This window comes from Ursus americanus, chromosome 8 (genome assembly GCF_024610735.1).
Source record: "Ursus americanus isolate L20-20 chromosome 8, mUrsAme1.1.p, whole genome shotgun sequence".
Classification (NCBI taxonomy): domain Eukaryota; kingdom Metazoa; phylum Chordata; class Mammalia; order Carnivora; family Ursidae; genus Ursus; species Ursus americanus.
The window spans coordinates 14,271,526-14,285,772 of NC_142134.1; the positions used below are offsets into that span (position 1 = coordinate 14,271,526).

A 14,247-nucleotide genomic window follows, 5' to 3' on the forward strand; every position below is an offset into this window, starting at 1 on the left:
AGATAAACTTATTAAATCCTCACAAAATCCTAATATGTAATTATTATTATCCACGTTTTACAACTAAGAAAACCAGGATACAGAGACGTTAAGCAACTTGCCCAGAATCACACAACCAGTGAGTGGCAAAGCCAGGATTACAATACAGGAAGTCTGGCTCCAGAGTCCACACTCTTATTCATTATACTGCCTCCATAATTAGCTAACACTCCAAATTAAAATCACTCACAATAACAATTTCAACTGCTATGAGTCATTTAATACTTGTAATAGAAATTGCAATCTATGTCTTAAAATGAGTGAAAAAGTAATCCAAAATCCGCAAGGATAGGAGACAGTGTATCTGCTGGAGAGTTACCAAAGATTTCAACATTACATGCTATGCAAGGGTATTCACTCAGATTCCAGTAGCTTGAAGAACTGTAAAATGCCAGCTGAATAGACATACACCATCCAAACTGATACATTTCCTAAAAACATTCTACCTATTCTAGATCCATCAAGATCACAGATCACCAAGGTGTACCAGAGATCATCAAAATGACAAAACTGTTACTGCAACACAAAAATTCAGAAGTAAAGAGTGGACTTACCCACTAACGTCATGGAAAATCCCTGGAGAATTACACCATTTCCAAAGCTGCCCCTTCTCCGAACTGCTAGATTCCACTCCTCCCACAAGCTCACAAACCTAAGATAAACTTGAACTTTGTATGTGTGTGGTTGTAAAAGACGACATCTGTGAGAAGTGTGAGTATAGCACTGTGGGCAACCTGACTTAGACCCGACTCTTCACTACAACTCTTATTTTGACACACTTAGGACCCTGGTCGCTTGCCAAGCACACAGTGAACTGGATTATGTAATCTTTACAGGAACCACAGGAACACATCTTACATGCCCACCTAGCCTGTAAGCTCCCAAAAGGTAGGATCCGCACTAACTGCATTGTGTTCTGATGGTAACTGCAACAAATGAGGAACCTAGTAGTTTAGTCACTCAGTAAACATCTGCTGAATCAATGACTGAATGATAAGAAGTAAATAATTCAAGGAAATAAAGGAACAAAGAACAAGAGGCAAATTGCAAGGCAAAACAAAATATATCAGCCTGAGATATGAATTATCATGTGTGTTTTTCCCCCCAGAATATCTGGCAGTCAAAAGAGCATAAGAGACCAGGCTGGCAGTCACCTGATGTTCTAAAGATGAAAAGGGAATTAATTGTTTCTCCATACCTTTAATCAAAACACCTTGAGTATATCTGGCATTTAACCAATAAATAAAAGAATACAAGCTTCTTGGTGGCCAAGTTTATATCCTTTTGTTTCTTTTGTAAGGAATAAAGAAAAAAAACAGTTTAAGAATAAAATTCTATTGTGCTTTTCCAAGCAGCCTGAGGTTAAAAAGATGTCCATTGACAAAATTCTAGGATTACTAAAACCAAACTGTCAGCACCCAAGGAAAACTGACACTCAGCTCCCTTTCCTGTTCTCCTTTACATATACCTGGGATGATAACACTGACCTACTTTATAGAACTATCATGAAGATTAATCAGCTTAAAAATGTCAAGCACATCCAGAGTAAGAGAGATTATAACACCTACAGTTAACCACTTCTACAATTAACAAATGAACTGAGTCTCTTGTATCACAGTGCAAACCACTATTAGTTACTTAGAAGGAACACTGCAAATTTTTTTAACGCTGCAAATTTTTAAAAGTCACAAATAACACTTCATGTTAAAGAATATGCACAGGTGCCTGGGTGGCTCAGTCGGTTAAGCATCTGCCTTCGGCTCAGGTCATGATCCCAGGGACCTGGGATCAAGCCCCTCATCGGACTTCCTGCTCAGCGGGGAGCCTGCTTCTCCCTCTGCCTGCTGCTCCCCCTGCTTGTGTGCTCTCTCTCTCTCTGTCGGATAAATAATAAAATTTTTTAAATCTTTAAAAAATTTTAAAAATAAAGAATAGGCTCATTAATAAGTACGTATTTTCTAAAACTTTCAAGTATCTTTAAAGAAAGGAGGCTGAGTACAGACAGGAAAAATAACTTTTGATGACCCACCCCAGAAAATAAAATTATTAAATGACATTGGCTCCGGAGCTCCAGGCCTCTGAACTAGAAAGCTGTCCACTCGGCTAAGAAGAGTCACCACATCCCATAGGGTTTGATGGTCATCATCATCAGAAAGGGTTGTGCAGGGGCGCCTGGGTGGCACGGCGGTTAAGCGTCTGCCTTTGGCTCAGGGCGTGATCCCGGCGTTCTGGGATCGAGCCCCACATCAGGCTCCTCTGCTATGAGCCTGCTTCTTCCTCTCCCGCTCCCCCTGCTTGTGTTCCCTCTCTCGCTGGCTGTCTCTATCTCTGTCAAATAAATAAATAAATTCTTAAAAAAAAAAAAAAAAGAAAAAAAAAAAGAAAGGGTTGTGCAGCCTCCTGGACCACCTGCCACCCCTAATGAGGAAGGGATGGAGCTCCTAACAGTGCAATGTTGAGATCTGAACATTTCCCATGGTACCTTCTGCCTTTTATATCAGAGTAAAGCCATAGAAACATGCACTTCGGTAATAGGAAGTCATTACAGGATGTCTTCCATTTCCTTTTGCTCAGCTAGTTTGCTTTTCGGCCAAAGCTGATTAACATGACAGAGTTACCTCGTCCTTCAGATGCCCGAGAAGAACTTGATAAGCTAGTTGAAAGTGTTACTTCTACCAGGGTTAGCAGCAACCACAGCTCTGGTAATTGATGCTTTTGAGATATTCTGCTTTATAAACCTCATGTATCAAACAGCGGGAGAGCTGTTACATATGGTGACGGGCATTATGGAAACGCTTAGGTTGAATACAAAATGTGAATGTGAATTGGATTAAATTACCTGCAAGAAAGTGAGAAACTAACTCAGGAGGAAGGAAAAGGAACCAATCATAGATATGAATCAAACAGGGTTGCACAGAAATGTTAGAGTCTGCTTATAAATGGTTACCCTTGAGGTTTCCTGTGAAAAGGTTTCCTGGAATGTCAATGCAGAATTTTAAAAATTTAACATAGTGAAGTTAAATAATTGCACCTACCACAGTTCTTGCCTACTCAAAATAGAAAGGTTAGAAGAGGTTAACATAAATTCAGACGTGCCTAATAACACAAGGATTAGCTGATGCTAAAATCCCAATATGAAAAATCAGAGTATGCATGGGGAGAGGAGACCCGTGGGTTTGGCTGAAGAACACAGTGCTGACAATGTGGCTGGGTGGAGTGGGAATAAGGAAGCAGAATAAACTAAGGTAAAATTCTTGAATTTTTTTCTATGGCCAACCAGTTTCTATTTTAGGTGAACAAAACATTTCAAGATGTGCTTAATATTCAGTTATAGTTTAGTCACTTATAAAAAGTCATAATTTGGGGGAAAAACTCATGTTTTGCTTACTTTATTAAAAAAGGAAAAAAACTAAAAATTAAAGTTAAAAAAGGAGGGGAGGCACACAAGTCTTCCTTGTGTGTAACTCTATGTCTTCAGAAATTATGAGATGAATTCATGGGCAAAAACATGAGAAAATTTGTTAGTAATAATCCTACAATGCTCTCATCTCTGAAACTATCCCTGATTTTAGAGGAGAGGTAAGGCTGATAATCACAATGTGATGGGGAGAATGAAGAAGAGAAAAGTCATGTGGGAGAGGAATATACAAAACGGTTATAATCCAACTGGGTTTTTGTTGTTTTTTTATAAGCCGGACATTGAGTTTAGATGTGACTTTGATATTCTGCCCATAAAAAATGCTTCTGGGAATCACAGTGCTCTTTGCCTTTGGCCAAAGCACAAATAAATGAGTCACAGAGACACCTAACCTAGAACCCCAGGCTGCCCAATACGCTGGGAAAATATCGGACCTTTATAACAAGCAGTTTCAGTATTTGATGTGTCCTTGAAATGCCCTCTCCCCATCACACACAGAGACACGCACGAAGTTGGTCACATAAGATCAGTACTAAGAAGAGAAATGAGAGTACAAGAAAAGCACAGTGGCCTCAGGTACAGCAAAAGCAGTAAGTAACTATTAGATGTTCTCAAGGAGAAAAAAAAGCCGCCCTTTAAAATCATCGTGGAATGCTTTATACCACTGCTATGTCACAGGTATAGGATTCCTCCAAAAAAAAAAAATGAGTTTGTGCACCTTGCCAATTAGAGGCAATGTGTATAAACTGATCAACTGGCAGTCAGACTCAAGGCACGTGTCCTGACAGAAGAGTCTCATCCCCATGCATCCCCTACCCCATCTTCTTCCACCTTTCCTTCCCCTCACTCTTTTCAATCCTTCACACTACAAAGTCCTTTGGTCTGGACAATGATGTTGAACTGAAATCACAAACCTGCCCACTGAGAAAGTGGTCTTCTATCAAGTTCCCTCCCTAGACAGCACAGGGGTTACTTGGGAGTGGCATTCCTGCGGGCCAGGACCAGCACAGGCTACCTGAAACAGGGTCTGTCACTGACATCCCCCCTGCCTCCCCGCCTAGCAGTGCTCCAGGTCACAGTTCTCAATAAACACATGGAGAAAACAAGCTCATTCTCTTTTTCCCAGTCATTAAAAATAAACTCAAATGGTCCCCAATTTAGAACACACCTACCAATGAAAAAAAGTTAAAAGAGAGGGAGGTGCCCACCCACATAATCTTTCCATTCAAAGAGGCACTATTTCACAGCTGCTATGGAGTTTATAATTAACAGACAAGCTTAACCAACCACAGAAGTTTCTGGAATCTATGGTAATTTACACGAGAGCCTTGCTTATTACAAATTTAGATTACAAGCATGGAGTCTGTGGTTGAATGCAAGAGCCTTCTTGACGCACCTCTCGCTCAAGTCTCTTGCAATCCCTCAGCCTTGCGTACAGGGAGCAGCTGCAGGCTGAGGTGTTGGCCTGACCCAGTGTGCCTGCGGAAGCAGGGACTGCTCCTGCTCACTCACTCCCAGAGCCCACAAACCACCCACCACTAGCGCCACGGAGCTGTCAGGAGGCTCCGCTGGAACGATGTCACATTGCACTGAGATGCGCTCACCATGGCGCCTCCCACAGGTCTTTGCTATCCATTGGACTGCAAGCTTTCTGTTTCCTTTCTCACCTGCCACCCCAGGTTGAATCCTCTCCGCCCCGGTTCTGAGACAAAGGGCAGTGTCACAGAGCAGACAGACAGGAGGGGAGAGCAGGGCAGCCTTCACAGGCCACAGGTAACTCTGCTGAGTCGTCTTCACCATTTGAAGCTACCGCATCATGAGCTACACTACAAGAGGAAGTCTCCTTTCACAGGAGAGGGGACTGAGCTCAGAAATAGAGACAGGTGGGGCGCCTGGGTGGCACAGCGGTTAAGCGTCTGCCTTCAGCTCAGGGCGTGATCCCGGCGTTATGGGATCGAGCCCCACATCAGGCTCCTCCGCTATGAGCCTGCTTCTTCCTCTCCCACTCCCCCTGCCTGTGTTCCCTCTCTCGCTGGCTGTCTCTCTCTCTCAAATAAATAAATAAAATCTTAAAAAAAAAAAAAAAAGAAATAGAGACAGGTAACACCTACACCAGGTTTGTCCGACTCCAGACCTCACCCTGTGTTCTCTCTGCAGTTCTGGAAAGATCTCCTCCTGGTCCCCAAAATCCTCCCTTCAAAGGCTGGCTAGGGTGAGGACAAATACTTCAAGGATCATTGGTACGAAGTGGGCCTTAAATGTCTCTAAGTCCTGGCTGAACATATGCATTCCCACAGGAAGGAGCAAGCTGTTGGACTGCAACTTGCCATGAATCCCTCTCTAGGCATTAATTGTTAGATACTGGCTTTCACTTGTGGAAACAGAACCAGAGTTTCATGTAAGATACAAGTGAGTTTTAATAGAAGGAAGGGAAAGAAGACCTTGGTTTTTACCCTTTTCCAAAAAAAACGCAAACCATTTTTAGAAATCAAAAGCCTTCCTACATATTATACTTTTATATTAATTGGTAAAACACATAATGGATAGGATTTACTAAATCAATTATGAATTGGTAGCACCACTACCGAATTTTTATTTTAATGAATAACAGAATCTACTAACAGTTGAAAACCTATAGTATCAGATGCATTGTACATATAAAGGTATGCATACATACGGCCCATGCTACAAATGCCTTCCTTGAAATCCCAAGAGTCCAGGGCCCACATGTTAGGAAAGCCCTGGAAGAACATTGGGATTTGCTTTGGGTGAGCAGGCCTGATGGGGTGTCTTAGAGAGGGCTCCAATGAGGGAACCCGGAGGAGAAGAATGGGGAAGGAGCTCACAAATCATACATCACATACTTCATAATTTTGCTTAAGACCAACCCTACGGCCCTTTATCCAATGGTCAAATTAGTTATTTATAAATTCATAGTGACATTTGGGCAGGCGAACTATGAAACACAACCACTTGCTATGGGAGGGAATAAATATGAGAAAGGAGGGAGACAGTGTGTCATGGGAAAATTTTAGCTCATCCTGGTGCCAAACTGACCTTCCTAGATAAACACAAAAGAGTAAAATTATCTAGAAAAAAACTGTGGAAAAAATTTAGCTCATCCTGATGCCAAACTGACCCTCCTAGATAAACACAAAGGAGTAAAATTATCTAGAAAAAAACAGCAAGGCTGTTCTTTAAAGAAGCTTCCATGTCTTTGCTTGATTTGGATTGAATAAAAAAGAACAAGTAACAAACAAAATGACACACATCCATGTTAGTGTGAAAAACACAACATGGTCACAACTGAAGACCCTACCTTATCACGTCTCACCAAAAGGAGACCCATTTAAACATCATCACTACTACTCCAAAATCCAAGACTGAGAAAGTACCTCATAGATTCATACTACATATATACCCAAGGTCAAACTCACACAGAAAAAGTGGGAAGAAAATAAATTGAAATCAATGGACTTTAAATATATATACAGCACCTTTCACCCCCCATCACCAGTCTTGCCCCATATTCAACATTCCCTGTACAAGGATGGCACCTTGACAGTCATGCCTTAAAAAAAAAAAAAAAAATCATAGGGGACACTCAGGTGTGTGCAATAAGCTGAGTGTTCCTGCCCCATGCGTACACACACACACTTGCTGAAGTCCTACTATGCTTCCTCCTTGACCCCCAAAGGCAAAATGGATCCTGCTCCCCGGCTCCCTCCAGCATATTCTTCAACTTACTTCACACATCCTTCCGCAGGGGGTCCCTGGTGCCACATCATCACTACCTCCCGTTCACTTATCTCTTCACACCCACACAGTGCTTAGCCCAAAACACCAAACGAAAGCATGTTGCCAAAACTGGTGAACGAACACGCAATTAGGAGGAAAAATTAGGTGAAAATGGCTCTGATATTGACTATGTGAGGGTTACAAACCCACAAAACAGTCACAGTGTCTTAGCACTCGATTACCGGGGAAAATCTCTCTAGCTCTGAACTGACTCACCAACCTCCCTCCCCTGGCCAATGATACGACACATAGTATCTAGTAAGACGAAAAAGGAAAAGTCTGGTTTTCTGACAAAAAGACTTGAACACAAAAGTTCCAAACAATAAGGGGTCCCTGCACCAGGTCAGAGCCTCTTGAAAGATAAACACTCAGTGAGGTAATCTTCAATTCGCTCTCCCCTTTCCTCAGCCTTTCTCACCAATCACGGAGGAGGACTAGGTGTGCTCACCTGGCTTATTTCCTTCCCTCTCGTGGCCCAGCTGCCCCTTGGTGTTCAAACCGCAGGTGTAAACTTCCCCATCCTCCAGCAGGAACACGGAGTGGTTTCCTCCACAGGCCACTTCCTTGACGCTTCTGTCAGATATGAATCCACACACCTGTGGCTCAGCCACAATCCCTTGCAGGTTGGTGCTGATCCCAGGTTGGCCCAGAGACCAATATCCCCAACATAACATTGTTCTGATCCTTCAGGGAGTCATGTAGCCTAGAAGAGAGTTCTGTAAAAAAGATTAGAAAAAAGAGGTCAGAGAAAGTCACTTTTAAGTAATAAATGTAATCAATTTTAAAAAGAACACTCCCCCTAATATTCTTCAGATACCTTGCATCTCAAAATAATACGTATTAATATCATTTATAGTAATGACGCTATTTTTGTTTCAGCAGGAGTTTAAAAAAAAACATTTCTAAACAAATTTTGTTTGTATAAACGAATAGTGAACATAGACAGAATGTGACCTTTAGATCACTGATAAGGAACTCCGAGTACAGGAGATTCGCTGAAACAATCTTTGCAAACCATTACGGGAATAACAGTCTGGAAATTACCCTCCTAACTTCATCTTGTCCTTTCTTCTTGCTCCTTTTGAGTTTTCTGCTTATTTTATGTTTTAAAATTTTTTGAATTAATTAACTCCTTTAGGTAACCCACTGTTAGCTTGGATAGTAATAATTCACCTCTTGAAACAAAACATAATAATAAAAATTAAAATTAAATTAAAAAAAAAACGAAAATGGGAAAATGTTATCTTCTCTGCCATTTCTTCTTACATATCCTTACATATCAGAGTCAAACTTCACTACCTACCTAAAAGCCTCTAGGGATCATTCCAGCCACAGTTAGCCTGCATCCCTCTGACACATCTGTATTGCCTTGATTGGAGACTTTCTCTGTATCTTATAACTTAACTCCTCAGCCAGATCTTAACACCCTTAAATAGGGACCACAGTATAACACACCTCTTTGATTTAGCACCTATTCAATCAACTTTTGGCTGATCACTGCTGACTCCAACCCAAAGTTTCACCACTTTTTAGAAATTTATGCTTCCCTCTCATACAAACAAAAACAAAATCTCATCACGTTCCACCAGTTCACACTCACTAGGATGGCTATAATCAGAAAGGACAGATAGTGACAAGTGTTGGTGAGGATGTGGAGAAAGTGGAGCCTTCTATGCTGCTGGGGGGAACGTAAAAATGTGCAGGTCCTTTGGGAAACATTCTGGCACTTCGTCAAAAGCCTAAATATATAGCTATCATGTGATCTGGCAATTTCACTCTGAGGTAGATATCCAAGAGATTTGCAAATACATGTCCACACAAAAGGGACATATATTTGCAAGGGGTGCCTGGGTGGCTCAGTCAGTAAAGCGTCTGACTTTGGCTCAGGTCATGACCTCAAGTTCTTGAGATGGAGCCCCCTGTCAGGCTCCCTGCTGAGCAGGGAGTCTGCTTGTCCCTCTGCCCCTCCTCACGCCTCGTGCTTGCGTGCAAGCATGCTGTCTCTCTCTAATAAATCTTTAAAAAAAAAATAAACTTGTACATGAATGTTCATAGCAGCATTACTCGTAATATCAAAAGGCAGAAATAAATCCAAATACCTATCAATTGATGAATGGATAAACAAAATGGGGTACTTCCACACCACAGAATATTATTTCGCTACCTATGGTAATGTTATCTGACTTATTCTTTGAGCTCTTAAGGCTTTTAGGAAGGCATGGAAAACCCAAAATAAAATATAAAACTGAATCTCAAGATGCTTTCTTAACCAAAAAGTTGTTTCTTCCCAAGATTTTTATTCCTTGTCTAGACTCTCCAACTAAAAGGACATTAAGCTTAACTGTTATTCTTTGAGTTAATTACAAAGGGAGGTGAGATAAAACACAAACGGATGCAGGGGGGTAGGATATATATATTTAAAAGACCAGCAAAATCACATAATCTTTTCGTAATTTAATTTTCCCAACCAACTTCCTTTGTCATTTTTAATGTTCCATGAATTTGTCTTTTTTTTTTTAAAGATTTTATTTATTTATTCATTCGACAGAGATAGAGACAGCCAGCGAGAGAGGGAACACAAGCAGGGGGAGTGGGAGAGGAAGAAGCAGGCTCATAGTGGAAGAGCCTGATGTGGGGCTCGATCCCATAACGCTAGGATCACGCCCTGAGCCGAAGGCAGACGCTTAACCGCTGTGCCACCCAAGCGCCCCTCCATGAATTTGTCTTATCCCGCCTACCAATAATTACATAAGCAGCATCATAGAGCTTACTATACAACGTTGCTGTGCTAATAAGCATTTTACATCGTTATTTCATCTTCACAACAACCCTGTGCCATAAGTACTATTTTTAGCTTCATTTTTAGATAAAGCAAGCCTCAGAGACACTGAGAAGCATGCCCAAGGTCACACAGCTAGAAGGCATCAGAACCAGGCTACTAATCTAGGCCTGATGCCAATGTCCACAGTCTTATCCACTGGGCCACACTATCACCCAAGCAGGTCACCTACAGGAGCAAGAACCAAAAATTACTTGCAGAATGACTAACTGTGGTCGGGATACAACACAGGATGCCCTGCGAAGTTGAAAATAAAGTTGCCCTCTGAGAGTGAAACTAGTCAGAATTAAGAGATAATGGCTGAGATTAGGCAGCTGTAGCATTAAGCCATCCCCTTAACCAGCCAAGTACAAACAGTGCGTCTAAAAATATGACACCAAGAAGCTATGATTGTATGTCTGCAAAAAAGATCTAGAAACAATACTCACAGCGGCTTTATTCATGCTAAACAAAAATGGCAACAACCCAAATGTCCATCAACAGGAAGCTGGATAAACAGACTGCAGTATATTCATACAAGGAACACTACTCATCAATAAGACGGGGGGAGGGGGCATGGCTGAAACCCGCTTAACATAAAAGAAAGCTGCACCTCAGTGTGACACAATCTTTCTGAATAATAAAGACTAGTTTTAAAAAATTCCTCAAGGGTGTTATCAACTGCTTTTTTTAATTGATGTCCCGAAGTCCCTCTTCATCTAGTAACAAACATGCCACTCTCTTGCACAAGGGTAAGCGTGACCCTGGCCAAGCCAATCAAAGAACACTCCTCCGTGGGTGCCTGGGTGGCTCAGTCAGTTAAGTGTCTGCCTTCAGCTCAGGTCATGATCTCAGGGTCCTGGGACAGAGCCCAGCATCAGGCTCCCTCCTCAGCGGGGAGTCTGCTTCTCCCACCGCCTCCGCTGCTCCCCCTGTTTGTTCATGTTCTCTCTCTCTCTCTGTAAAATAAATTAATAAATAAAATCTTAAAAAAAAAAAAACAACCCACAAGCCATACACATGACACCCACCATGCCAGAGCCCTAAGCCCACCACCCCTAAGCCACAGACACGAGACAGCAAACCCATCAGAGAACGCCCCCTAAGCCACTGTGATTAGCTCAGGGTTAGGTTCACACTCCCAAGGGAGCCAGAGCCCCTCCCCATGAAGCTCACTGGAGCTCTAAAGGAAGACTGCCTCTTGCATCTGAAGGATAACTGAGGCTGCTGGAAGCTCTGTTCCCCGCCACACGAGGATGCCTGTAAGACATTGTGACTTTCCCAGCCATAAAGTTTCAAAGACAAGAGACAGAACGAGTCCCAGTAATGTTGCTTAGCAGGGGACCCCCTCTTGCCTGGTGCCAGCACCACCACCTTCACTCTTCTAACTGCAGCTGCTCCTCATTCTTTGTGGACTCCATGCATGTGAATTTACCTGCTCAGTCAAATTTATTTGTACCCCAAGAGCAATACTTGGAGCATCTCGGCAGTCATTCTCAGATAGGGGCAGAGAGGTGAAAAATCTGAGTCACCCTACACGCACGTTCCCAGCCAAAGTCGAACAAGAGGACGCTCTGCCTTCTCGTTTCAACGCTCACACTGTAAGTAAGTGGTCTTTCTGCCATCTACTTAGTGCCACACTTTTCGGATCCTGATAGTTTTTGTTGGTGATTTTGCTATTTAAAGTGCCCCCAAACATGAGAGACTATGGACTATGAGAAACAAACTGAGGGCCTCAGAGGGGAGGGGGGTGGGGGGTTAGGATAGACCGGTGATGGGTAGTAAGGAGGGCACGTATTGCATGGTGCACAGGGTGTTATACGCAACTAACGAATCATCGAACTTTACATCGGAATCCGGGATGTACTGTATGGTGACTAACACAATATAATAAAAAATCATTTAAAAATAAATAAATAAATAAAGTGTCCCCAAGCACAGCGCTGGTGCTGCCTCATGTTCCTAAGTACAAGGCGTGCTGTGCCTCACAGAGAAGATACGTTCACTCAGGTTAGCTTCACTCACACGTGAGGTATAGTGCTGCTGGCTGTGTGTTCAATGTTAATGAATCGACGGGACATAGCGAAGAAAAGGAAGAAGAAATTCACTGATCTGTACACGTGGTGGCTGTGGAAGGTGCTGAAGTAACATCTACAGTGCATGATGCAGCCACAGAAAAGACGGAAAAGTAGCTGGATCTGTGGATTCACGAGACGATTATGGTGTGTGGTGGACAGCACTGCTGGCAGGCCGAAAGCCAAAGACACGTACTGTCGCATGACTGAGGATTGGAAAAATGTTAAAAACCCTCTTGGCTAGGGTTTTGTCATAAAGAAATACTGTATACAACTAATCATTTGTAAAAAATATATATTATAACTGGGCGTCTAAACAGAAATACACATAAAACACACACAAAACAAGGCTCCATACGGATTGGCAGAGCCCAGACTCTCAGCGGGAACCTAACTAATCCCGTATTTCTAGAGGGGCCGTAGCTCAGTATTCACTAACTCAGTGTTTGCAGCGGCTCTGGAGGACATTACTATCACAAATAACAAAAATCAACTGCATATAGTCTGAATCTCCCTTTTTTGTTTGTTTAAGATCGTTCAAATTGGATTTGTCACTTGAAATTAAAAAAAAATTCCTGACTGATAATATTAATACTTACATTATTAATAATCACAGCAGGTAAGACTTAATTTGAGCTTATTCTGAGTCTGGCACTTTTTCTATGTGCTTCACAGACAGCAACTCATTTCATCTTCTATGAGGTAGGTGCTGCTATTATCACGTCTAACTCATAAATGAAAAAAAGTGGAACCAAAAAAAAAAAGGATAAAGAAAAAGAGAATACGACAGAGAATGAAGGGACTTGACTAAATCACACAATTAGGCAATGGCAGAGTTAGGATTTAAGCCCAGGGTCTGTGCTCATGACCATTATGCCATCTAAAAGGAACGTAGAAAATGGACAGCCAAAGGGTCAGAACTTCCCAATGTCTCCAGCACCATCCAGAGAGAAAGGGTACCGTTACCAGTCAACCTATGAGAAATGCTAAGTAATCACTGCCCAATAGTGGAGATGGATAGATCAGACTCCATCATATTAGTCATTAAATTCAACCAGCCGCTTGCCTCACTTAGCTTCCATGATTAACAAGCAACCTTAAATAACTTGGTTTCCAAGGCAGCTTCTACTACAGGGAAAGAACACCGTGACCAGCTGACCCAAATGTCCCAGCCTTCTTGGCATTTCTACTTCTCGTTATTAATTTGGCATCCTGGATGTATTAGCTTCTTGTAAGTCTGTCTAGCATGAGTCAGTCCTTGAGAGTCATCCGAACTCTGGGTGCTCTGGCCAACTGCAAGCCTGAGTAAGCAGCCTGATGTGTGGCCTCATCCTGATTTAACTACCATCTACTTCAAAAAAGACAAATAGAACTATTGTTCAAGAAAACTTCAAAAATCCTTCCCACCTGAGTTATAGTCATGGAATTTTCAAGTAGTCAAATAACAACTACTTACTAGGAGAAGTAACGAAAGAGGAATCACAAATAAAATGTATTCCCATGAATGGATTAAAAACCCTAATTAGAAATGTGATCTAGGTCATCACGATGCTCTGCCAAAACCATAGCAGGAGGCGCTGAAATCCTCCAGCTTTCAGGAGAGAAGTCCAGTGCAGTGCAGAGAAGCAGCCGTTAAGGCAGCTTTCACTTAAAAGTACACTCTAGAAGAACCCCCAAATCTAGAAGCGACTGGCATCCATGAACTTAAGGTCTAGCTTCAGCAATGTTCTTCATCACCTGGCATTTTGCTCTCCCAGGTCCTCCCCCCCATTCTTCCTCACTCACCGTCTCTCCCTTGCTCCTAGAGGAGTGGAATCTCTCCCTCCCTTGCAGAGCACAGTCATGAACAGTGCTGCAGAAGAACACGGGACCGCACCCTGGCTCTGCACCTACGCCAGCCACTGCAGTCCCAGCCCCTCCTTTTCCTGCCTTATTTCCCCATCACAAAGCAAAAGGAAGGAAGACATTCTGTTCCCTCCATGTCACACCTGGTACTTTTCCCAGCCCTTCTCCTCATCTGTTTTTGGTCAAAGATTCAGGACAATCTCAGAAGGGTTTAAGGGTCAAAAGGACTAAAGTGCAAGCCTGAATTAACCACA

General features: G+C 42.4%; 1 protein-coding gene across 8 annotated transcripts in view; it reads right to left on the reverse strand.

The window, feature by feature from the left end:
* The window catches only part of HERC3 (HECT and RLD domain containing E3 ubiquitin protein ligase 3), a 128,986-nt gene that overhangs the window by 108,419 nt on the left and 6,320 nt on the right, over positions 1–14,247 (reverse strand). For 7 of the 8 annotated variants that reach the window (XM_045791782.2, XM_045791757.2, XM_087863992.1 and 4 more), the window contains one exon: positions 7,704–7,971. In XM_045791782.2, coding sequence (XP_045647738.1) covers positions 7,704–7,929 — 226 coding nt within the window. In that variant the 5' untranslated portion in view covers positions 7,930–7,971. Of the gene's footprint in view, positions 1–593; positions 1,928–7,703; positions 7,972–14,247 lie in introns of those variants that run through there. The other variant, XM_045791792.2, reaches the window with a different exon arrangement.